We start from the raw sequence: 27535 nt of genomic DNA on the forward strand, positions 1-27535 counted from the left end.
CAATTCAATAATTTCTGCCCTGTTTTGATTATTTCTTTCTGTCTGGAGCCTTTCGGGTTAGATTATTCTTTTTTGTCAATGTGGTTAGGTGGATTGTTAGTTGTTGATTTGGGATCTCTCAATGTTTTTTATGAAGGCATTTAGTGCTAGAATTTTCCCCTAAGGACTACCTTCATTGTGTCCAATGAGTTTTGGTACAATGTGCTTTCATTGTCATTCAATTCTATAAATTTTTCAATTTCATTTTTTATTTCTTCTGCTAATCATAATAAATGAGTAAATCATAAGTTTAAGAGTTTTAAACAATAAAATTAAATATGTATTTTTCAGTTTCCAGAAGCTGGTAGGATTCCTGGCTCATCTCCTGTTATTAATTTCTAGCGTTACAGAATTGTGACATGATATCATGCAGGAAATTTTGTTGATTTTCCTAAATATATGGAGGCAGGCTTTATGGCCTAGTATATGATGTATTTTAGAGAAGGTTCCATGGGATGCTGAGAAGAATGTGCATTCTCAAGATTTTGGTAGAATGTTATGTTGATGTCCATTAAGTCTAGTTGATCTATGGCTTTGTTGTGATCTTTTAGTTCTCCAATAATTTTCTGTTTGGATGATGTATCTGTTGCTGATAGTGGAGTATTGAAGTCTCCAACTATGATGGTGTTGGTGTTTATTTCTGTTTTGCTGTCAAGTAGGTTTTGTTTTATGAATTGTGCTGCATTTGTGTTTGGTGAAAAAAGATTAATGATTGTGATATCCTCTTTTGGATCATTCTCTTGATAAGTAATAAATGGCCTACTTTGCATTTTTGATTACTTTTGATTTGAAGTCTAATTTATCTGTTATTAGTATAGCAATGCATGTCTTTTTCTTATTTCTTCTTGTTTGGAATGTCACTATACACCCATTCACCCTGAGCATATGTCTGTATTTAGGGGTGAAGTGGGTTTCTTGAAGACAGCACATTGAGGGGTCTAATTTTTCTGATTTACCCTGATAGCTTATGTCTCTCAGTGGGTGAATTAAGGCCATTAATATTCAGGGTCATAATTGTGATTCAATCCCAGCCATATTGTGGTAGCTTGTGGTTTGGTGTTTCCTGGGACCTTGTAGCTTTTGCACTTTCTCTGAGTTTGGTTATGGTGATCAGCTTCTTGTAGGCATTTGAGCTTGGTTGTTTGGCTTTTCAGCATGGAAATTGCCCTGAAGAACTCTCTGTAGTTTTGTCTTTGGGTTCATTTAGTTGTAGATATGACTTTTATTGTGGAAAGTTTTTTTTTTTTTTTTTTTACCCATCTATTATGAGTGATATTTTGCAGGGTAGAGTATTTTGGGTTAGAAGCCATAGGTTATTAGACTTTGCAATGTTCCATTTCAGGCCACTCTGGCTTTTGGGGTTCTTATTCAGAAGTGTGAAATAATTCTAATGGGGTTACCTTTATATGTAATATGTTGTTTCTCCATAGCTGCTTTAATGACTTTCTCTTTGTTATTGATGTTCAGAGTCTAAATGGAAATACATCTTAGAGAATTTCACTATTGGGTCCAGTCTCTTTGGAGTTCTGTTAGCATCTTGTAACTTCATGAGACACTTTTGGAGGGTAGTAACGTTTTCTTTGATAATTTATTGAATAACTTTTCACTGCTTTTGGTCTCAAATTCTTCCCCTTCTCATATACCTATGATCCAATTTTTGGGGCATTTAAGGTATCCCATAGTTCCCTCATGTCTGTTCACAAAAAAAATTGGACTTATTCAAATTTTTGCAAACACAAACTGTTTCTTCTGTCTTGTCTTCCAGTTCTGAGTTTCTGTCTTCCACATGAGTGATTCTATTTTTTTTTTGCAATTTTTTTATTGTTGAATTTCAAATATTTATTTTTTTCTTAATTTATATTAACATTTTCCATGATTATAAAAAAAATCCAATGGTAATATCCCCCCCATTTTCCCCTTTGAAATTCCATTCTCCATCATATTACCTCCCCATCTCAATCATTCTACTTACATATATACAATATCAACCTATTAAGTACCCTCCTCCCTTCCTTTCTCTTCCCTTTATATCTCCTTTTTCACTTACTGGCCTCTGCTACTGAGTTTTTTCCTTCTCACGAAGAAGCCCCATCCTCTGTAGCTAGGATCCACATATGAGGGAGAACATGTGATGCTTGGCTTTCTGGGCCTGGGTTACCTTGCTTAGTATAATCCTTTCCAGATCCATCCATTTTTCTGCAAATTTCATAACTCCATTTTTTATATATTGTATAAATATGTACATTGTATAAATATATACATTGTATAAATGTGCCATATCTTCATTATACACTCATCAGTTGAGGGACATCTAGGCAGGTTCCATTTCCCAGCTATTGTAAATTGAGCAGCAATAAACATGGTTTTTGCATTTTAAAAAATTATCTTTATTTAGGTTTCTGATTCAGCACATGTATCAAAGACTAATCAACATAAAGGAAATAAGACACTAGTCAGAAGTCTTACATCTCTCTGAACTCTGAGCACGAATATCAAGATTGAACTCCAACCTAGTCAGGTTGCAGACAAGCTACCATGACAACATACAGTGTGCACAGTTACGCAGTGGTGAAAAGCATGCTAGCATTTGGCTCTCCTCTCTTCCCTGTTGATGGTGTTCCATTTGACAGGCCACTTTTTCCATCCAGGCTAAGTTCAAAATAAAGTCTGTGAAAATGACATGGTGTCCATCTGGCCAGACATTCTTCCTGAGGAACGCATTCCTAACTCATGCCTGCAATTTTGTGTCAGGATGCAGTTCAGCCCAAGATGTATGATACACTCAAGATCACAGTGCAGACCACGTCAGACGCTAATGTTGAGCAGTAACCCAAGTTAAGGCATGAATGCACACATGCACACATAGCATCCGTGCTAGTAGGAACACAGGAGTCGGTCAATCACTCAACAAGAGGCAACTTAGGTGTGTTAATCACAACTGCTAAGTGTTCTGGAAAATGCTCCCCAAAACTTAATGCTAACATGTATTATCAAAATAAAATGTCGGGCTCTGCTGGTGGGAGCAGGTAGTGCTGAGGGAAGGACCAGGCTTGCTGGTTCCTCTCAAGGGGTTGAGGAGGAGATGTGCATCAGATGACTCAGACCTCTCCTAGCCATCGGAGAAAAACCACACTGAGTCAGGAGTCTTTTTGAAGCAGGAACTCACATGAACTTGCTTTATTGCTATGAGCAGTTGCCTATATCATGTTGGGGATGAAGGCGGGGATTTTAGGACGAGGGGGAGAGGTAAGGGCCAATAGTAAACTTTAACTATTGAAATGGTAATTTCAACTCCTGTGCAGAAATAGCAGGCCAGAAGCCCTTAGGAATCTTGCTGAGTCATAGCTGGCCAGACACAGGTCGCCAAATGTTAGCTAGGCTCAGGAAGTTCTACTAGGCCTCACACCTGGGCCTTTCAGGGCCCAACATCTCCCCCTTTTATTTTTGTAAGAGTATTAGTCACCATGGGCCCTGTCTTTGGTTGTCCCTCTCTGGGGATCTTACCTGTCATTGGGTACAAGGTGTTTAGCTCAGAGCATTAGTCATCAGGGCCCCTGTCTTAGGTTGTCCCCCTCTGGGGATCTTACCTGTCATTGGGTACCATGTGTTTAGCTCAATGAAAACCCATTCCATGTCCTTAGGTTGTCTCAGTCAGTCTGAGAGCTTAACCATCACTGGTCACATAGAGGGCAGGGGAGGTGGCAGTGGGTCATCTGAGGAACTTAATTTCTGAGTTGCCAGCCCATCATAATGTACTTCAACCTGATGAAGTTTTATTGCCTCTAGCCACTGGTGAATAAATAATGTAATTTTGTAAATTACACAAGGCCCGACAGTAAGGAGAAGGAGAAGGAGGGGAGGGGTCCAAGTAGAGGGAGATTGTAGGGTAAGAAGTCATGTAAGCCTGTCCACAGTGGATTGTCCTGGAGGTCCCACTGCCTCCTCTCTAAGACTTCCTGGAGCCTCTTAATCTTGTCCTTGACAATTTGTTGGCATAAAAGCAGCATTTTTCCTGTAAAAACAAACATACGCCTCCCTTTTTGGCCATTAGTAGGTCTAGTCCTCTCCTGTTTTGTAGGACTACCTCAACCAGGGAATCTAGCTGTTGTTGGAAATAGGTCTCTCTACGATATAATCAAAAGAGGGCATAGGGAGGGCCTCATTTCCAGGAATGTTATCTACATCTGGGATTAAGGTGGCTGGGTCACAAAGGCCAGTCCAATTGGTGGGCAGAAAGTCATAGGCCATCTGGCCTCCACAAACATAAGCCATTCCAGAAGGCGGGCAGCGTTGAGCACTGGGCTCAGTTGTGTTAAAAGTACAGAAGGAAGGATGAATGTATCCCACATCTATACTGGAATTATTAGGGAAAAGTGGGTCCCAAATTCCCAGAGGAAACATTGGGAAAAGCTGCATGGGGATGGGAAATGTGGCTGAGCAAATTTTAAGGTTGTATGGGCAACTGTACTGCAATCAGTCAGAGAGGCCCAGATCAGAGGCAAAGCCAGCAATCTTCTGCAAGGGAGGGAGTTATTTAGTTTAGCAGGGTGAAGGACTATTTTAGGAACAGTCCTAAGGGTTGGGACACTTCCTAGAGAAGTGAGTGTCACTGTCCACTTGTTGGGACAAATATTTTACGTCTCTCACTGGTACCCATATGGGTCTTTTTTTTTTTAATTTTTATTTATTTATTTGAGAGCGATAGACACAGAGAGAAAGACAGAGAGAGGGAGAGAGAGAGAATGGGCGCGCCAGGGCTTCCAGCCTCTGCAAATGAACTCCAGACGTGTGCGCCCCCTTGTGCATCTGGCTAACGTGGGACCTGGGGAACCGAGCCTCGAACCGGGGTCCTTAGGCTTCACAGGCAAGCGCTTAACCGCTAAGCCATCTCTCCAGCCCTCTTTTTTTTTTTTAATAAAGTTTTCCATGGACAAAAATTCCATTAGCCTCATATAAGTTTCTATCAAAAAAATTCCCTTCTGTTACAGAGTTTTTGTACTTTAATTACTTCAGTACAAAGGTTGGGAAACAAACAAACCCTTTGATCCCAGCAATACAAACTTAAATCTTAAGGAATGGCCAGCTCTTATCAGTAACACTGAATGTGTATAATCTTGCTTACATGCAGGTGCTAAAGTCTTGCTGTCAAATGGCCCAGAGCTATGGATACAAGGCCAGCCAAATGGTATTAGACAATTTCCCCTTTTTTATTTATTATTATTATTATTTTTTAAATTCTTATTTATTTATTTGAGAGCGACAGAAACAGAGAGAAAGACAGATAGAGGGAGAGAGAGAATGGGCACGCCAGGGCTTCCAGCCTCTGCAAATGAACTCCAGATGCATGCGCCCCCTTGTGGATCTGGCTAACGTGGGACCTGGGGAACCGAGCCTCGAACTGGGGTCCTTAGGCTTCACAGGCCAGCGCTTAACCCCTAAGCCGTCTCTCCAGCCCTATTTATTATTTTTTTATGAAACAGGCCCTTCTGGGCCTTGGTGTAGAAAGACTGTATCTGTCTTAGTTTGTCCTCTACGATTTTTAGACCTTACCCGTCATCAGTACATGAATTCCATCATTCATGCCCTGTCTTAGGTTGACCTAACTCGAGAGAATCTTACCCGTCTTTGACTGCCAGCCTCTGTAGGGGCTTTAAGATAATGTCTCAGGAATCCAGGGTCGGGTCCATAGCTGTATTCCATGTACTTCTGCACAGATATCCATAAAGGATTTTAAAAGGCATTTAACGAGTATGGGCAGCAGACACAGAATGAGCAACAGACAAACACATGTAGTAGCAAAGCTTCCTATCTAAGAAGTGAGAGAATTCCATCTACGCAAGGTAGACTTAAAAGCAGATATTAAGTCATCAACAGCTTTAGCTGCATCAAAAATAAGATGATTATTTTGCAAAGACAAAATCTCTGAATGTAACTGAATCAGATCTAAGGAAATATTATCGTTGTGCCAAAAATGCCATAAATGCATTTTCCCAACACTGTTGACTGTTATTATATTTTTTTAGAAGTAACACAAATCATTTGAAAATCTACATGACACTCCAAACGAGTTTTAACTTTTAACTCTAGTATATAGAGCTTCTAACAGGTGAAACTGTATCTAGGGTAAGGATCAAGCCCAAGATCTTAAAGGGAGGTACTAGTTGAACTTTCTCAGGAGCTACTTTAAAGCTGTGAGTATGAAGTATAGTTAGACATTAAAAGTACAAGCCTAAAGTCAAATGTCTCAGCACACTTTAGGAACTCCTGCTAGGCACACTTTGTATTGAAATTTGAAACCCACCATCACACCTTAAGATAAACAAATGAAAATATTGGGGGCCATTTTTTAAATTACCACATTTCTCCCCTGGCTACCAATAGATTTATAACTATCGCACATTGTAAATTGTTAGACAAATTTAGAATATTTAGGGTAAATAATGCTTTTTTTTAGTTGGTCGTGTGGGGGTAAGGATTCCCCCTTTTGTTTTTGTAATTGAGACTTGAGAGTCTGATTATATCTTTTAATGATAGCCTGGCCCTGGGGGTTGTATGGGATGCCTGTGCAATGTGAAAATTTTCAGGTCTGGAGAGACTCTTCAAAGTCCTTGCTTACAAAGCAGGGGCCATTATCTGTTTATTTCGATCAGGCAGCCCGAGAGTGGCAAAACATTGAAGCATAGGATATGACTAATGGCATGTTTAGATTTTTTCCTGGCATGTGCCAATGCCTAGTAGGTGCAGGAAAAGGTCAATGAGCCCAGTCACCACGAGAGGGCGGACTTCTCCCCTGTCCCCACCTGGGTCAGTACAAGGGGGCCACGTGGCAGTCTCCCAAAAGGTGGATTGCCCGCCAATTCCCAGTAGGGGAGGGTCGGGCACAAGCTGCCAGGAGGGGGGCCATATATTTAAATTACCAAATTTCTTCCTGGCTCCCAATAGATTTATAACCATCACACATTATAAATTGTACTCAGTTCAATTATGAAGGTACCCACAGTCTTGACCAATTTAAAATATTAAGACCTGTAAAATAAACAAGTTAAACACTTCTAACATATAAAGGCACAGAATAAACATTTTTAACTGGTATAAGGCATAGCAAGGAGAGACTAAAACAATGTAAACTGAACCACCATAGCCTAAAATTAGTCTCAGTGCCTGTAGTTTTAACTTGCTTGAGGTTTTCTATCTTAAAATCTTGAGTCTCAGCTGGGCGTGGTGATGCATGCCTTTAATCTCAGCACTTTGGAGGCGGAGGTAGGAGGATTACCATGAGTTTTAGGCCACCCTGAGGCTCCATAGGGAATTCCAGGTCAGCCCGGGCTAGAGTGAAACCCTATCTCAAAAAACCAAATTAAAAAAAAAATCTTAAATCTCTCATTCCAATATCTCTAGCCATGTACATCAGCCCTTGACAAAGTTAACTTTGATTAAACTCTCTGTGCCTGGGTAGCAGGATGCAGCCAGTTCTTATGCCAGTAGCCCAGTTCCAACAAAGTCCCCTGCAGTCTTTCATTTCCCTTAGAAAGCTCATAAGCCAAGCCTTGAAGTGTAATGCTGTCTGTATTTAGCATTTTTAGACTCTCATCCGAATAGTCCATAAAATTTGGCTTACCACTCCAGAAGACACCTTTAGTTACAAGCACCAAGTTCATGCCTATTTCTCCAAAATAAAAGTTCCAAAAGATTAACATCCTCATGGGCAGGTTCGTCTCAGGTCATTCCTCAGTAAATATGAAGACTGCCTCATAACTTATGAGGGTACGCTCACCTGCACACCGATTGACCTCCTCAATGAATGCCTCTCACAGGGCACTAGTCTGCTGCACGTTAGGGGGCAGTTGCCATGCTCTGCTGGCGGGGGCAGGTAGTGCTGAGGGAAGGACCAGGCCTACTTGTTCTCCCAAGGGGTTGAGGAGGAGATGAGCATCGGATGACTCAGACCTCTCCTAGCCACCGGAGGAAAACCACACTGAATCAGGAGACTTTTTGATGTAGGAACTCACAGGAACTCGCTTTATTGCTATGAGCAGTTGCCTATATCATGTTGGGGTCGAAGGTGGGGATTTTAGGATGGGAGGGGGTGAGGTAAGGGCCAATAGTAAACTTTAACTATTGAAATGGTAATTTCAACTCCTGTGCGGAAGTAGCAGGCCAGAAGCCATTAGGCATCTTCCTGAGTCATAGCTGGCCAGAGACAGGTTGCCAAACTTTACCTAGGCTCAGGATGTTCCACTAGGCCTCACGCCTGGGCCTTTCAGGGCCCAACAATAAAAGAGATAAACTTAAAAAAAAACAACAAAATCCTTAATCTCTCTGATAATTGCTCTTGAGCACAAAGCTCACATAGCAGCGTCAATGGCTATTTCTTTTAAAAATTTGGAAATAGAAGTTTGTTTGACTATGCATTTCTTTGGTGGTCATCACTACAACGTTCTCAGTGTGGGTTAATCTAAAAGACAAGTACTACACAGAAGGTCAGGCTATACAGAAAGCTCTCTTCTGTCCTGGTAACAACATGAAGCTCTCCAAAGCACAAGTGACTATGCCTCCTCTTGCCTGAGTGATTCTATTCTTGAGGGCTTCTCCACTGGTTTGGAATTGTTGGATTTGGTTTTTATTTTCTACTGTCTTTTTAATGTATAGTATCCATCCCTCTGTTGAGTTTCTTTTTCACACCATTTTCTGATTTTTAAATACTTCTTGGAATTTGTCCTTGCATTTTTTTTTTTTTTTTGCCTTCATTGAGCTTAGCCAGCAGATTATAGAGGTCCTTTTTTAAATTCTCTTCTTCAGCTCATTTAACTGTCTTTTGAAGACTTACTTGTCTATTCCAGTGAGGACAACATTCATACAGTTATTGGACCTTTGTTGCCTTTCTGCATGTCCTGCTAATTGCTTGACCTGGGTCACATAGCTTAAGTCTTCATTTTGGGGCTCTAATCCTGTTGTCTCTTCTATGTTTTGATTAGAGACTTCCATTGTGGGACTGGGCAACCTAGTTGGATTTACTTCCATTTGATTTTTCATAATATTCCTTTTGGTTGTGTTCTGCTTATCACAATGTGGGAATCTAACTTATTTCAGGAGGAAGCTGGTGTTTACTCTTGAAGTGTCTCTAGTGATTATTCCATTTTATGTTCGACTAAATTTGGTTTCTGATGGCAATGAGTCCTGTCTGTGCAGATCTCAGGAGTCTGTGATGCTCTGGTGGTGACCAAAGACCTTGTCAAGAGGGGTTTGCTGGTTGCTGGTTCAGGGTATTGGACTGTGTGGTCAAGAGGCTCAATGGTGCTTGGGTTAATGGGATATGCAGTCTGGTCTTGTGGTGTGGTAGGGTAGAGTGCATGGGATTGTTTAGTCCTGTGATGTGTTGGGGTGAGTGGATGGGTCTATGGGGTATGATGGCACAATGAAGCTGGGGGGAATGGGACTGCTGGATCCTGTGACATGGAAGGGTGGAGGGATAGGGCCGCTGCTCACCCAGTGGTGAGGTGAAGTGAAGTATGAAGATGATGGGACTTGGAGGTCTGATGACTGGGCAAAGCTGGAGGAGGATGCGACTGCTGTGGGTCCCACGATGAGGAGTGATGGTGGTGAGGGATGGGGCAGAGGTCCTGGTGCCAGGAAGAGGGAGGAAAACCATCGGATGGAGGAATGCTAGGTGGTCATGGGAAACTGGAATCGTGTTCCTGCTGGGATAGAGTCCCAAGGAAAGCCATAGGAGGAAGATAGGGTGAGGGAAATGCAAGCCTGCTGTCCTGGGTCAGTGTAGCCTGTGGGTAGTGCAGGAGGAACCTGTTTCAGTGCATGAGAGAATGGCAGCTGGGGTGGCAGTTGCAGTTTCTATGGAGGTCCTGGCGATGGAAATATGGAGGAAAACCGAGAGGGGGAAAGAGGGAGGAATGCAAGCTGGCTGGCCTGTACACTGGTAGCCTGCAGGCAGTGCATGGAGAACCTTGTCCAAGGTGCTGCATGTGGGTCAGCTGCTTTAGAGGTTTGGGAAACTGGCGGTCTGCCTAAGAGTGTGGCAATCAGTGCATTCCATACTTTGCTCCTCTGCACCATCCCATTGGAAGTCGGCTAGGATCTGCAAGCATTAAAAACCCCAGTGATCTTGCCTTTCCTTCCCCACAAGGTGAAGCATGGTTAGGAAGATGCCATCTTGACAAGAATTGCTATTTGCACATATTACATGGCCCTGTTTGCATAGTCTGATGACAGGGTTTTGATTCTCTTGTACCCACATAAAGTGAGATATAAAAAGTAGCCAATTGGATGGAGGCTCTTGTGTGTCCTATCTTTCTCTACCTCTCTCTCTCATTCTTTCTGCCTGTCTGTTTCTTTTTCTCTCAAGTAAATGAAAAGAAGAAATAATTGCCAGGTGTTGTGGAGCACACCTTTAATCCCGGCACTCAGGAGGGAGAGCTAGGAGGATTGCCATGAGTTTGAGGCCACCCTGAGACTCCATAGTGAATTCCAGGTAAGCCTGGTCTAGAGTGAGACACTCCCTGGAAAAAACAAGTAAATAAATAAATAAGTGAAATAAATAGATATTTAAAAGCTAAACTGTGCAATAAGAAATTATTCCCCCTAAGGTTTGAATTAAATAAGAATGTGCATCCTCTTTAGTCTTATTGAACACAGTGCAGAAGACTTGGAGATAGTTAATTACATTGTCAACTGGGTTGTATTTGTAAACACGTATGAAATTTATGAGGCTCATCTCATAGTGTGTTAATAATGGCTCTTTTCTTGAAAGGAAAAGTTAGGTGGTGGGATATTCACCCTGAATATAGGTGGAATCATCCTATAAGGTGAAGCCCTAAGCTCAATAAAAAAGAAAATCCATCTGAGTGCCAGAATTCACATCTGTCTTTTTATGTTAGATATGTGAAAGCAATCTCATATTTCCTACAACTGTGCCCTTCCAATCATAATGGTCAATACACTCTTCAACTGTAAACTAAAATGAACCTTTGTAAACTTGTTTCATGACATATATTTCCTCAGAACATTGCCAAAATATCTAATTTCCTTATCTGGAGCAATAAAGGAAGAGAAAAATAAAGTTACCTGCAGGTGCTACTGTTTGGGGAGGTTATGAATACTTTTAGAGATGGAGACATGCTGGAAAAAGTTTGTCACTCATTGTGGACCTGACAATTCACTCTATCCTTCCTCTGAGTCCTGCATGCCAATGTGACTCAGCTTCCAACTCATACCTGCCATGCCTTCCCCAGCATGATAGGAATGGAATGAAACCCTTTCCACCCACAAGTTGCTTCTGGTATGGTATATGTTAAAACTGTTACATGCACCAAAACTGTGTCCTGGAAATGAGTGTCTATATAACAAATGGTGGTGGCAAAATGGATGTCCACACACAGAGAAAACAACCAAGAACCATCCTTCCCATCACATGAAAAATACATTGAAAATAAATGAAAGACCTTAATGTAAGACAAACTTTGAACTTGAGGTAAATGTAGGAAAGATTGTTCAACATTTTTCTTTCAAGGTAGGATCTTGTAGCCCAGGCTGATCTGGAATTAACTATGTAGTCTCAGGGTGGCCTTGATCTCAGATCAGTCCTCCTACCTCTACCTCCCAAGTTCTGGGATTGAAGGCATGTACCACCATTCCCAGCTGTCCAACACTTTTTTATAGACAAGGAAATTCTTCAAAGGACTCCAATGGCTGAAGTAATAATAGCAAAATGGGAATATATAATGCTTAAAATAATCTGATCCGAAAGAAAACAGCACAGTAAACTGGAATTTTCATAACAGAGACAATATGTGTCACCCATTCACTTGGAAAATAATGAATTTGAGAACATATAAATAATATTTAGAAGTTGAGCTAAAACCTTCCCACTTGAGATATGTTGATTTGGATAACTTAGGTATTTTCCCAAGAGTGATGCATATTGATCATCTTCTGTATCTACTTTCAGATTTAATTAACTTCATACTCATTCCCATAGAAGCTGCATTCTCATTGTAAACTCTATGGGTTTCATTCTACCTCAATTCTTTGTCATAGTTGTGGATTCTTTTGATAGTGATAGCCTTTCTGACATGGGTGAGTGTAAAACAAGTCTACTTTTTATTTGAATATCCCTAGTAGCAAAAAATTTTGAATATGTTTCCATGCATTTTGGACATATTTTTCTTATTTTAATATATCTGCTTTTGACTATTGATTCAATGGTGATAGCTGGTTCATCAGGAAATCAGCACCCTTGCTTGTTTTGCTAATTTTCCTTAGTTTCAGCCAGAGCCCTTTTGAGGTATGATGGGGTGGCTCTTTCCTTAGGATCTGCATCTATCTGAAAAAGAGAAGCAGATTCTCCAATGGAGAGTAAGTTAGTTACAGCACAATTGAAATGACCCTTACTTTTTCTTAGAGAGTTTAATAGATGTAGGCCCTCTTGTAGCCCATGATTGATGGTAGCTTGATATTGGAGAGAGGGCTTATGTTTGGATATGATTCTGACTTGTTTCCCAACTCTACCTATGGGTCCTGTACCCACAGTAGCTTCATTCCCATTGTAAACTCTATGGGTTTCTTTTAACCTCAATTCTTTGTCATAGTTGTGGATTCTTTTGATAATGATATATATTTCCATATATATATTGTGTATTCCGACATTAGGAAACGTGGAGTTGTGGGATATTACAGACATGAAACTGCCATGGAGTAGGGCGTGGAGCACACAGTAAATGCTGTGATGCTGATGGGAGTGAGGTATGTGAGGATCCTCTCCTCCATTTCAACAACCGAGGTAATAATGCTGCACTTTTATGCATGAGCTATGATGGAAAGGAAAAATTTCTCACCTTTTCACTACACATCTGGTTTTAGACATGCTGAGGAAATCCACTTACATGCTTTCAGGTGTTTTTCATCCAAATGGCTTGCTGACATGAGTCTGGGACCAAAAGTGCTCATATTATCTCAGGGGCATTCATGCCTGGATATGCATGACCTCATAGTGCCTGAAACCAGAAATAATCCTCACAACATGTTTTTCAACATGTATTTTTGACCATGATGTAGACCTCAGATGCAGAGCCCCATGGCTGTGTTCTGTACTCCTCAAGGGAGGTGACACAGGCTGGGAAGAAGGACATTAGGGATATAAATATTCCCCCTAGCCAGCAGTAGTAGTAAAGATAGATACACACACAACCATGCACGTGTGATTTGTGTATCTACTGGATGTTGAACAGTGCATCTGAGCTCAGACTGAGAGCTTTGAGAAATGGGGAAGCTGACCACTCTTATGCTTGTCATATTTCTTGTGATGCTTTCTGCACTCTTCTGCAGTTTGACAGAAACAAGCTGCTTTTGGAGAATAAAGAAAAACACAGACAATGATGGAGATATGTGGAAGGATTGTAATTTTGAAATTGTGATATCATGGAAGCCTAGGAGAGAAAAAGATTTAAGAAGAAAGCTTTCCTGGTAAGTGTCAACTTTGGTTCTTAATTTTCTCTTTCAAAGTCATGAATAAAGTGTAAGAAGTCTGCATATGGGTAACAAGAACACTTGGAGGATCCCTTGCTCTTTTATTCCTAAGTATGCCACTTATAAATGAGCCAAAAGTTATGTTGCTTTTACAAAGCAGTATTTTCCCACAATCAAGTGAATATGAGTTTTTATACTCCAATGTATATATCTAGGATTTTTGGGCATAGTGCTTTCTTCCTTGCCCCATATTAAATCCTCCTTATCCTGACAATAAACTCCACTGGCATTTGGTCAATATTAAGTGGCTGAGAAAAAGTGTCCCTTCCAGTATCTGCTCATCTTTCATCCATAAGTATGTAACTCCTAAGGTCTTCCAAAGGGGACCAGTTTTCTGTGTTTGTCTAACCCTGGACAGTCTTTTCACTTAGACACTCATCTCTCAAATTCTTGTGTAAGAGATTCCATGATATTTCCTTATAAAATGTTATATTTGATGAATATTTTATGTCTCCAGACTTAATGTCTCATGTCTATTATCCTAGCATTTGGGAGAAAGATGTAAGATCACCTTGAGTTCAAACCCTGGTTGAGATTCAGGGAGTTCCAGATCAGTCTGAGCTATTGTGAAACCATGTTTTCTAAATATCTAAATAAAAAATCAGTAAATTTTAAATATATTTTCCAAAAAAAGGTGGATTCCTCTGGGATATAGTTCAGTGGCTGAAGCTGCTGACTTGCAAGGCCTTCTGGCAGAGGTTCAATTCCACAGCATCCATGTAAAGCCACATGCAAAAGGAGTCACATTATCTTGACTTGTTTGTAATGACAGAGAATCTATCATGCCATAAATGTTCACAATAAACAAATAGATAAGAAAACAAATTAAATATTTTAAAAAGTTGTTTCTTTACTACATGTACTGTCCATATATGCATTAATTAAGTTTTATGAGTATTTTTTGAGGTAGGATCTTGCTTTAGCTCAGGATGGCCTTAAGTTCACTCTGTACTTTCAGGGTGGTCTTGAACTCACGATGATTCTCTTAACTGTGCCTTCCACGTGCTGTGATTTAAAGTGTGTGCCAACATGCCCAGCTTATGTAACTTTTTTTGCGCCTTCCACATATGAAGACAACCATTTCTTGTACTTTTGTGTGTGGCTCACTTACTTACCACAGGAAAAGCTATGGGTTTCTTACAAATTATGGGATATTCTTCTTAATGACTGAAGAATAAATTTTGTCCACACATCATGTTTTTTATCCATTCATTAGATAAATGCTAAGGTATGTTTTATAACCTGTTATTGTGAACAATAAAACAATGAAAACTATAAATGCAAGCATTTTTGTTTTATTTTGTAATTAGCCCTAGTGTATTTTACAAAATGTTATAAACTTCTTATATCTCCTAACAACACTTTCTTTAAGTTTATACCCAGGATTGATATAGCTGGATCTTACGAGGGAACAACAGTGTTGTTAACAATAAGGACAGGAAATTCCATTCCTAACCAAATATAATAGGACTTCATTTTCTTACACACCCTTATTAAGTACATTAAATAATGCTTCTGTTAAAATTTTTCATTACTATTATCCCTATTTCTTGGGCTATATGACTTATATTTAGCTATTCTCTTTGCTATTTTCTGGACCATTATCCTCCACAACATCAATGATGACCAGAAATGTTTTTCATTTGCATTCTGTATTCTTGGTGTGCAACCATTTATTAAAGTAATCTAACTTGACCCTTCTCATTTAATACGACAAAACACCACATCTTGGACTCATAATCAGGAAATGTTTCTGCAATATGCTATTTTCTCTATGACTGTCTATTGGATTGAGAGTCTATTTTGAAATTTTTATTTGGGGAGAGGGTTACTATTCCATTTTCATTCTTATTTGAGTGGTTACCCAGTTTTCACAGCATCATTTAGAAGATAAGCTGTCTTGTCTTCCAAGTGAATTTTCGCATATGACTAAATATTTGAAATTTTGAATTTGGCCATTCATTGTACTCCTTGTCTTACTATGTCAGAGGATTAGCCTGCTCAAGTTTGTTTCATTGAAGCTGAAAATTATATATTATTATACTTCATGAATTTTAAAGTAAAAATAAGAATTCCTCTAATCTGAAGTCTTGTAAAATGACTTATGAATGATTATACTCCTTTAAGTATACATTTTAGGTTGCCATAGTTTAACATTTTGATCCTGATGTATTTCATATTTTACATTTTTAGAATATTACCTTATAGTAGACACATCTATATTCATGTATTTTTGGATTAATTTTATCTTTGTGTTGCCAAGGCCTTTTCCTAAATCTATACTTCTAGCACCTAAAATGCATGAACAACATCCTCAAGGACTGCTGTAAAAGCAGAACTTTGGGACTCCAATTCAAGTCATTCTAATTTATATGGGTTCAGGAAGAGCCAAAAGAATCACAACCTGTCTGGTGGTATCAATGGTGTTGTGATTCTTCCTGACTCATGCTCATCACTGGTTTCCAAAATCACTCCTTTGTTCCCCATAGGTACATTAGAATCTGTACTCCAGAGCATACTTTACTGTACTAGGAACATTGCCATATCAGCTATTTTCCACTGCTCATGAAATGACCACGAAAGAATAAATTAATTCTCCCTTGATCAAGCATATTTAATATCAGTATACAAAAGAATGATGCTATGGGAAATGAATAAGTATCACATAACTGAACTAATAGAATTTGAATGAAAATTCTTTGATTTCCTACAGATAAAATTGTGTAAGGGCACAGTGATTGTGCCCAAGTTGGCAGGTCAAATGGGAAACACCACCAGGGAAGATGCTGAATAACTGTGCATATGTAATCATTCTTTATTGTGTAGGGTATAATAGTGCGTCATTAATTTTTAAGTATTTTATTTACCATTTAATAGAAAGACAGAGGAAGAGGCAGAAAGAAAGAGAGAATGGGCTCATCAGGAAATCCAGCCACTGCAAATGAACTCCAGACACATGTGCCACCTTGTGCATTTGGCTTACATGGGTTCTGGGGAATCGAACTGGGATCCTTAGACTTCACAGGCAAATGCCATAGCCACTAAGAAATTTCCCCAGACTATTCATCATTAATTTTGGCAAACAGAAAAAAAGTAATCTTAAATAAAAAAAAATGATCACTAGCCAGAAGCAAATTGCCACAAACTGATCTTGGGGCTTAGGAAAAATATTCTCAATTTTGGAAAAAAGTATCATTATTGGGTATTGGGGATAAGCAAGAAATTCTTTAATACTTATTTACTTTCTTCTGTATTTGACATTTTGACACATGTATAAAAATATTTTCATATTATTCTCACTAATTACCCAATAACACATTCTTCTTGCCCATTTTTCTTCTTTCTTTACAAAATTAGACAAATTAGGATCGCTTATACAATTATTTAGTGAAAGGTTACTTACCTTGTGTTGGGAAATTTGACAGTGGCTACAGCACCAATTAACATGATTCCCAGATATAATTAGCAGCCATTTCAAACGTTTAGTTCCATTTTTCTTGGTACTCTGTCAGCAACCAGAAGTTGTAATTGCCAATGTAAAGTGATTACTGTATGCTCAGAGTCAAACAGGACATCAAAACTAGACCCCTTGGGCTGGAGAGATGGCTTAGCGGTTAAGCGCTTGCCTGTGAAGCCTAAGGACCCCGGTTCGAGGCTCGGTTCCCCAGGTCCCACTTTAGCCACATGCACAAAGAGGCGCACGCGTCTGGAGTTCGTTTGCAGAGGCTGGAAGTCCTGGCGCGCCCATTCCCTCTCTCTCCCTCTATCTGTCTTTCTCTCTGTATCTGTCGCTCTCAAATAAATAAAAAACATTTAAAAAAAAAAACTAGACCCCTTTAGGTTGAGGGAACTTAGCAGAAGGTGGGATAAAGTCTTCTTACAAAGAAAAACGAAACCTCAATTAAGGCTGCACATAGTCTATAAGTTAAAATGTGAAAGGCACAGTTATCAAAGTTTACTAACTATAGAAGCAATCTGTCTTTTGTTGGTGATAGAAAAAGAAGATAATTGTGAATAGGAAAACAATAGAATTAGGCCTATTTGATCTAGAAATCAATTGTTTAAAATTCTGAGTGAAAATACAAAATTAGTTAGACAATTCTTCATAGATATTATGATAGTGCTCCCAGTGAAATGTGGAATTGGAAACTCCAAAATGAATTCTTTTGAACATAACCTGTTATAATTTTTAGATATTAAATCTTCATAAAAAGACAACATCAGTGATTATTACGAAATATTTTAATCATAAAGTCAAAATATATCTACAGAAGAATTCTAATGATCTACAAAACTATCTGTCCATCTATGAATAGAGAAGATTTAAAAATGAGGCAATAATAGAGGAAATCAAAATTTTACATTTACAGAGATATCAAAAAGTTTAAGGGACCATGAAATTTTCACATTTGAAATATGACCAAATCCTGAGTTTGCTCTGCTTACTTACTAAGCACTAAGGTTATTAATGTAAACTAGCAGTAAGTTAAGCTAGTATAGTAGTAAACTAGTAAGGTAAACTAGCAGTCTAGTAGTGATACAAATTTAAGAAAAAATGCAACATAAATGCAGAGGACAATGCCAGAAGAATTGTATTCATTATCACCATCAACACAATAGATCTACATTGATAAACAATGTTTGGGGGTTGCATAACCCATCCATCCTCTAGTGCAACACAAACCTCAGCTCCCACATGTTATCTTTCTGCCCTTGTTACCTGCACTTGGATCTCACACGTGAATCTAAGCACAGTCTCCTGGTCACTACACCACTTTCTCCTGCCTATGTACTCTATGGCCAGCATCTCACATGGGGGTCTGCATAATCACATACACTAGTTTGGGTACAGTTAACCAGTCTCCATGTCCTTCCTTCCACCCACACTGCCAATTGGCAGATTCCAGTGAGAGTCTGGGAGCAAGTTCCCCTCTTCATGTCCTTCTGCCTACCTGTACTATCACTTCTGCGATGCCAAATGTGGGCCCAGGTGCAGAGCCAGTCCATGTGCCCTTCCTACTCCTGGTGCCACCTGCTGCTCATAAGCTGCACATTAATGGACACTCTGCCCCTTGCCTCTTAAAATCACTACTAAATTACAAAAATAACTCTGAGTATTTATGCTCTTAATTCTCCAACCAGACCCATCACTGAAATAGATTTAAATAGTCCCAGCATGGCTCAGGAAATTTTGAGGAAGAAGGGGTGGAAAGATTGTTAGATCCACAAGTTGGGACACTCTGCACAGAGGCATCCCCCCAACCCCATAATACATGGCCCACAATTCCCATGGTGTTGACTTTCATCCCCAGAGAGGAAGGCCTCTTCAGTAAAGGGGCAAGGAGGAAGGAAAGGATGTACCAATCTGTGTTGTTTACCTACAAAATATGTCCACATCTAATAAAAATGACTCCAAGTAGAAGATTGGGTCAGAAAAGAGAAAAATGTCCTCATCTCAACAAAAATATATCTTGCCATTAAATAGATGCTATTTTTTTTTTTTGATGGAACAGGTTGAACATATTTTCTATGACATTGCATTTGATTGCCAACTTGACAAGAATGATATTCTGGATTAGGTCAACCCTGGGCAGTATTCCTGTGAGATGATGTTGACTATGCAATTGAGGTTGGAATATCTAACTTAACAGTGTGCAGCACCATTCCAGAGCATAGATTCTGTAATGTGCAAAAGGGAGAAAGCTGGCTGCAAATGCAAAATCTTCACTAAGCACTGCTGCCTGCTTGTTGGCTCAAAAAAAAAAAAAAAAAAACTGGTCCCAGTTGTCATGCCTTATCTGTCAATAATCTCCTTATAAGTTTTGACTGTTATTTAAGATTACCAGAAGTGTAGTCTGAAATGAATACTTCCTCTTTAAACTGATTTTAATTTACTTTGAGAGAGAGAATGAGAGAGAGAAGCAGCAGAAGCAGAGAGAGAAAACTGCCCTGCCAGGACCTGAGGCACTGCAGTCAAACTCCAGATGCGTGTGTCCCCTAGTGCACATGTGCAAACGTGTGCAAGCCTCACCTTTGTGTTTCTGGCTTACATAAGATCTAGAGATTCAAGCATGGCTCTTAGGCTTTGCAGGCAAATGCCTTGACTGCTAAGCCATCTCTCCACCCCTAACGTTATTTTTGTCAGCTATTTTGTCCCAGCAAAGAGGATTTATATAATACAAGAAGCAAATGGAATTGCAGAAACAGTGGTCAACTATTCTAACTGCTGATCAAATAGATTTCACGCCATAATGAGAGGAGATACCATAATTTCAAAGACAGTATAAGAGCCAAATTTTGTCATAAGTGGATAGGACTGACTGAATATTCAGCATTAATCAGAGCATGACCTTAGTCAATGCAGTATGATATGTAAAACATTGCCATAGAGTAGAGATTTATAGTGGGATTTCTGCATAAATATGGACACCTGATTTCAAGTCCACAGCCCTCAGATACGATTTTGGCATGTTGATGTGCATCTATAATTCCAACACTAGATGAGTTTGGTAGAGTAGTATTCCTGGAGCTTGCTTGCTTGCTAGTCTCACCAAATTGGTGAGTTGCCAGTCATCAGACTAATGATGCTTAACATAATGGAGGAAAACAACTTACATTGACTTATGGGCATACTCAACCAAGCATCTGGCCTCTTCCTCACATTCTCACATATAATATTGTCTCTCCCAAACATGAAGAAGCATAATGCCAGCATATACACACCAAAATACCACAAATTAGATCCCTTGTTCTTTTATAGTTCATTTCCTACAATTATGAGTTTGAGGATGAAGATATGGGCAGATTTACTGTGTGGCCCAGGTATATTTTCAAGTCCATGAATGACATACAGTCTTCACCAGATCCCCAAGCTGAAAACAGGAAACAAACTCTTTAGACATATTTTAAAGATATTTAATTAATTTACTTATGAGAGAGAGAGAGGAAGAAGCAGATAGAAAGAGAGAATGAGAACAGCGGGCCTCCAGACACTGCAAACAAGTCCAGACATATGAGCCTCCTTGTGCATCTGGCTTACATGGGTTCTGTGGAATAGAACCTGGGTCATTAGACTTCACTGGCAAATGCCTTAACTGCTCAACCATTTCCCCAGCCCTCTTTAGATATTTTTAAAACATAAATGCATTTAAGATTGGTCTGCCATTACAAAATTAAGAAAGAATACTCAGTTGGTCTTTATGTGATGCAGTTTCATATCCTCACATCAAAGTGAATGATTACATGAGAATTGAGGAAAAAACATCACTTATCACAGGTATCGCATGTCCAATCTATCTGTTTCAAGGTTATCCTGCTTGGAAACTCATTCATAATAATCACTGTGTTTCTTTTCAGTTTGCCAGTCAAAAAATATCAATATATTCTGACACTGATTTTTGCCACTGAAGAGATCAACAGGAATCCCAATCTTTTACCCAACATGTCTGTGGGATTTGAATTCCTTGAGTCCAAGTGTGATGATTCACTTAAACTTCTCCCTTATCTAAATATGATAGCAAAACTACATTACTGGGTTCCTAATTACAAGTGTCGACAACATTCATGTTATGTACGTCTTACTGGACCAACAAGGGCAGCAAGTATCAAATTTGGGACATTTCTGAAGCTCTTTGGTTTTGGACAGGTGAGATTTTTGTTATATACAGTATAAATCCTGACCTCTCCCCCCTTATTACCATTCTCATGTGCTTAGTGGTATTTCAAGTAGGGGACATGAGTTATGCATGTATTGTTAAATGCATTTCAAAGAGCTAATGACGAGTGATTTCATGGGCTATCAACACGTCATTTTTAAGATTTGATTGGAGGAAGTGGGGAAACATACAAACAGATTTCCTACAACATTCACATTGCTAATTTTCCAGAAGCCTATGGACAGTGACATATGAGTAATAACTGGGTAACAAACATCCTTCCCACCATTCTCACTATGTGGTGATTAGCACAATTCAGATCATGGATTGAGATTTTTTCCAATTCCCTTCCGCACATTGATTTCTATGTTCTGTGTCCTTTAGATTCACTATGGCCCATTTCATCCTATTCTGAGTGACCATTATCAGTATCCTCATCTGTATCAGATTGCCCCCAAGGACACAAGACTGGCTTTTGCCATAGTCTCCTTACTGCTTCATTTCCACTGGACCTGGGTGGGGCTTATCATCTCTGATGATGACCAAGGTATTCAATTTCTCTCAGATTTGAGAGAAAAGATGCAAGGAAGTGAAGTCTGCTTAGCCTTTGTGAATGAGATTCCATTAAACATGGAGTTATACAATACGAAGGCTGAGACATATTATAACCAAATTGTGACGTCATTGGCAAATGTTGTGATGATTTATGGTGAAATGAATTCCACAGTAGAAGTGAGCTTCAGAAGATGGGCCTATTTAGGCATCCAGAGGGTCTGGGTCACTACTTCACAGTGGGATGTTGTCACCAAACATACAAGCAGAGACATTAGTTTTGACTCATTTCATGGGACTTTCATTTTTTCTAACCACCATCAGGAGATTCCCAATTTCAAAAAAAATATTCAGACAATGAACACTTCAAAATATCCAATAGATATTTCTCTGTTGAAGTCAGAATGGATGTACTTTAATTGTTCAAATATTGAATCTAAATGTAGAACACAGAATAAGTCTTCACCCAACACCTCTTTAGAGTGGTATGCAGGTCAAGGATTTGACATGGCCATGAATGATGAGACTTATAATCTTTACAATGCTGTGTATGCTTTGGCATATGCCCACCATAATTTCTTTTTTCAACATGTAGATATGCAGGCAACAAAACCTCAACACCTAGTTGACTGCCCAAAGGTATGTATTGTCATCAGTGTTCCCTTCTAAGTTGTTGCACACATTTTGAAACCCTGGTGCTGTGGAGTACTTTTCTCAATTATGAATATTTCTATATTGTTTCATTTCCTACTAAGTGAATCTAGATTTGAGATTATTATTTACTTTTGGGGGGAAAATACCTGACAGAAGAAAGTGGGTAAAGAATGCTTTCATTCTAGTTCACATTTCAAGGGTAGAGCCCATCATGATGGTGACAATATGGAAGCAGGGGCATAAATAACAACAAAATACTGTGTCCATGGCAATACACAGTCTGTACGCAGAAAGTGATGATATATATATATCTTTCTGTGATTATAGACCCTTGGCCTACGGAATAGGGCCATATGTGTTCATTGTGAGTTGTCCCAGTTAAAGTCCCTAACAGAAATTCCTCAGAGATATGTCCAGAAATGTGTGTCCATGGCAATTCTTACTTGAGTCAAGTAGACAACCGTGATAAACCATCACTGTGTGAATATATGAAAAAGAAGACAGTGAAATTAATGATCTGAGTTTTGAGTGGACTATGTTTAATGTGACAGATGGTCCTGATACCATTCCAAATGTTATGTTTGATATGTAATCCCAGATATTTTATCATGAAGTGCTTGAATATCTAGATGCTATCTTACTTTTCCCATGCCAAAGTATCCTGATCTGTTTGATTGACAGTACATATAAGTTGTTAAAGTAATTCTGTCTCACTTTAAGTTCTGAAAGTTACTTGATTTTCATAAATATAATGGGTTTAGAATCTTACATTGCCTCCTACCCATAGCTGATGGCTAACTCCACAATGCATAGCCCATATTCCCCAACTAAGAGCGGGGGGGGGGTGGAGGACAGGAAGGATGCTAACAATGGTACCAACCTGACTATTCACTGAGTACACAAGTAATTAAAAACGCTAATATCTCTAGCTTCATATAATATTTGGTGGTCATTTTAGCAGTTTCTACAAAAAGAAACTTATAAAAATATAGTAATTCATTTATCTGTAGAATTTCACTTATTTCACACTATTGGGAACATGCAATAGTTTCCTGCTGAAGGATGAACTGAAAAAAAGCAAGGTCTAACCCACAACAAATATCATGTTTATATGTGTGTACAAACTTAATTTCAATATACATCTCTTTTAGCTTTACAGCTCCCTGAAGACCTTGCAATTTTTGAACCCTGTTGGAGACCTAGTGACTATTAATGAGAAATCAAAATTTGATGCAGAATATGATATTCTCCACATTTGGAATTTTCCACAAGGTCTTGGAATAAAGGTGAAAATAGGACAGTTTTCTCCACATCTGCCCCTTGGTCAGCAATTGTATTTGTTTGATGAGACACAAGAGTGGGCAACAGGGAGCAGGCAGGTGTGTTGTACTCACTGTAATGCTTTACTGTAGACGTAAGATGCAAAAATCATGTGGGGCCATGTGTGCCCTTCAGTGTTTGGTCAAGTGCAACCTGTTTTATAGGATCCTTTTTCCAGTGTCCTAGAGTTTCTTTCTGTCTTATGAAAAATATTTGGAAATAACAGAATATTTTATCAAACTCTCCATACGCATGACAACTTTCAGTGTACTAAATGGAGTATGGTCCTTAAATTATATTGTATGTTGTCAGGCACTGCCAGGCATAGACTGAAGCCTTCAGGAGAGGGGCCTGAGCTGCCAGGCACCACTAAGGACCCTAGGGCTACAGGGCTACAGGAGGCCACTCCCTCCCCAAGCCCTGCACACCTGAATTTAGGTGGCATTGCCCATACCCCTGTGACATTTGGACAGGTGCCTAGGAAACTCCTTATCTGCTGGCAGCCTTCACACAGTCCTGAGACCATATATCACCTGATCCACCACTTCCTCCCCACCCCCACATCCTCCAACACCCCCCACCATTGCCTACATGCCGGAAAGATAGTTCCTAGGCATAGGCTAGCAACATTTAAAACCACCAGTCCCCTTAGGGTCCTCCCCCCACCCTCAGATGCTTATAAACCCATTTCCCTGACAATAAACAGAGAGAGCTGCTCATGCCAAAACTCCTCCAGTAAGTCTTTTACTTTTGCGTGCTCACCCTGGCCCTGAGCTCATTCAGGGAACCATGGCCAGGCCCCAGAGGGCACAGGAACCCATAGTATGTGAGGAAAATAAGTTCATTAATAATGCATTGTTTTAGCATACATTTGTGAATGGAGTAAACAAGATCCTACCTGTTAAAAATACATTTTTGTGCTGTTTTTGGTTATTGTTGTTTTCTTTTTTTCCCCCTCAGATTCCCTCCTCTGTGTGCAGTGAGAATTGCAGGCCTGGATCCAGGAAGTTCAGACAGGAGGGAAAGGCAGCCTGCTGTTTTGATTGTTCTCCTTGCCCAGAAAATGAGATTTCAAACAAAACGGGTAAGTTGATGTCTCAGGTAGAAATTCTCCAGTTATTATGGGGACTAGTTTCAGTCTGGAGGAGACCTGAAGAGACAGATAATATCTCTTTCTTGCATAATATAATTATTTTTCAAAATGATAAAGACTTCTGACCATAAAAATAGCACTCACTTTCCTCCACAAACCTCATTTTTATTACCTAGATCCACTGTAGTTGTTAATTCCCCCATAATAAAAAATAAGCTCTTTGAAATCTAATAATCCAGGAATATGTTATCCCTTTCAATTATTATGACACCTGATATTTTCTTCACATACATATAATCTGCTTTGAGTCTACATACATTGAAGATTACAAGAAGGAAGATTTCACACACTTATTTTCCCATTACCCAGTAGGTTACCGACAGAGAAGAAATGCCCATAGATGTCATTATTTTAGCTTTAGAAATATGTAATTTTCCAAATACTGTGAGTGTTAGAATAGCATCTACTGAGTACATACAAAATAATTTCGAAAGAGAGGTTAATTTAAGACAACAGACAATAGCATATCCCAAACATTAAAATCCTGTTTCAGGAAACCTAAATATTCTAATTAAAATGTCACATGTCAGCTGCGTGTGGTGGCACACACCTTTAATCCCAGCACTCGGGAGGCAGAGATAGGAGGATCACTGTGAGTTCGAGGCCACCCCGAGACTACATAGAGAATTCCAGTTCAGCCTGAGCTAAAGTGAGACCCTACCTTATAAAACCAAAAAAATAAATAAATAAAAACCCACCAAAAGAAAATGTCACAAGTATTGTTTAACTTTTATATTTAAGGAGGTAATGGGAGATGTTGAGAAATAAAAAGTAATAGTAAATATATCTTTCTGGAGTGTGAAGACTAAGAGTTTGAACATTGAATGGATGTATGGCTGTAATTTTGTGTTACCCTCTATTTGACAGGTGAGAAGGGAAAACAACATATGGAGGTATCATGTTAGAGTTGTACTTAAATTCTGCAAGAAATATGAGCAAAGGGATTTAAATAATAATGTAAATGTTAATACCTCCATATTTTCATCTTAGAGCCTGCTACATGTCCTCATACCCAGAGCATGTTTCCAGTGTCCCAGAAACCAAAGTGTGTGGGAGGGGTGGAGTGTTGATAGATGAAGTTAATAAAAAAAGAAATATGACTGAGAACTTTTTTGATGTGCACCCACTGCATAACATCATAAAAGAGAATTAAAATAATAAAATATAGAATAACTATGACATGCCTACACAATTACTACAATTGTGTGAACAGAAATTTAGAAAACATGATTAAGAAAAGTAACATTAGAGGTATAGATGGAAAAATCTACTTTGGTTGAAATATTCAGTATGAGATACTGTATAATTAATGAGATGGTCTGTATTAACTGGGAATCATGGCTATAGAGCAAGCTACCCTAATTGTTCCCAGTAGGAACAAGCAATATAAACATGATTGACCTCTAAAACGTGTGTTTGCAGTGTACTTTGACTAAGAAGGAAATATTGCCACTATCCTGACAATACTTTGCTTTGTCTGCCAGACATGGATCAATGTGTGAAGTGCCCAATCAACCAGTACGCCAACAAACAGCAAACTCACTGTCTCGAAAAAACTGTGACATTTCTGTCTTATGAAGACCCCTTGGGGATGGCTCTGGCTTACTTGGCCCTGGGCTTCTCTGCACTCACTGCTCTTGTTCTTGGGGTTTTTGTGAAGCACCAGGACACACCGATTGTGAAGGCCAATAATCGCACAAACAGCTACATCCTGCTCATCTCCCTCGAGTTTTGTTTTCTCTGTTCATTGCTCTTCATTGGACATCCCAACACCGCCAAGTGCATACTGCAACAGGTCACATTTGCAGTTCTGTTCACTGTGGCTGTGTCCACTGTCTTGGCCAAAACAATTACTGTGGTTCTGGCCTTCAAGGTCACTGCTCCAGGAAGAAAGATGAGGGAGCTGCTGGTATCAGGAGCACCTAACTTCATCATTCCCATCTGTACTTTGATCCAACTTGTTCTCTGTGGAATCTGGCTGGGAACATCCCCTCCCTTTGTGGACACTGATGCACACTCAGAACATGGTCATATCATCATTGTGTGTAATAAAGGCTCAGTCACTGCCTTCTACTGTGTCCTGGGATACTTTGGATCTCTGGCTGTAGGGAGCTTCACTATGGCTTTCCTGGCCAGAAACCTGCCTGACACATTCAATGAAGCCAAGTTCCTGACCTTCAGCATGCTGGTGTTCTGCAGTGTGTGGCTCACCTTCCTCCCTGTCTACCATAGCACCAAGGGGAAGGCCATGGTGATGGTGGAGGTCTTCTCTATCTTGGTCTCCAGTGCAGGGTTGCTAGGTTGCATCTTTTTTCACAAGTGTTACATCATTATATTAAGACCAAGTAGAAACTCTCTTCAGAGGACTAAGAAAACAACGTATGGTTCATCCAACTGATTTTTAAATTTTAACTCATACGTATTGATTTGATATATATCTCAAAGAAACTCTTACAGTATAGTAACCAATAAATACTAAAAAATGGTAAGATGTTTGTTTATGTGTACAAGTGTTATTTGTTCTCTAATAATATTACTAGCATTTTTGCACAGACTTCAGGCCAGGTTCCATTACCCAGCACCTACTGAAAGCCAGTTTCACAAAGCGCCATATGCCTTTGTA

The 27535-nt window shown here is 39.4% G+C and overlaps 1 protein-coding gene across 1 annotated transcript; it reads left to right on the plus strand.

Moving 5' to 3' along the window:
* The first annotated feature begins 13312 nt into the window (after positions 1-13312).
* Positions 13313-27310, plus strand: LOC123457510 (vomeronasal type-2 receptor 116-like). Its single transcript, XM_045141388.1, has 6 exons — positions 13313-13515; positions 20935-21223; positions 21618-22424; positions 23591-23818; positions 24720-24843; positions 26397-27310. The coding sequence occupies exons 1-6, from the start codon at positions 13313-13315 to the stop codon at positions 27308-27310; spliced, it is 2565 nt and encodes an 854-aa protein (XP_044997323.1).
* The last annotated feature ends 225 nt before the right edge of the window (positions 27311-27535 follow it).

The sequence above is a fragment of the Jaculus jaculus genome, unplaced genomic scaffold (genome assembly GCF_020740685.1).
Source record: "Jaculus jaculus isolate mJacJac1 unplaced genomic scaffold, mJacJac1.mat.Y.cur u25, whole genome shotgun sequence".
NCBI classification, from domain to species: Eukaryota; Metazoa; Chordata; class Mammalia; order Rodentia; family Dipodidae; genus Jaculus; species Jaculus jaculus.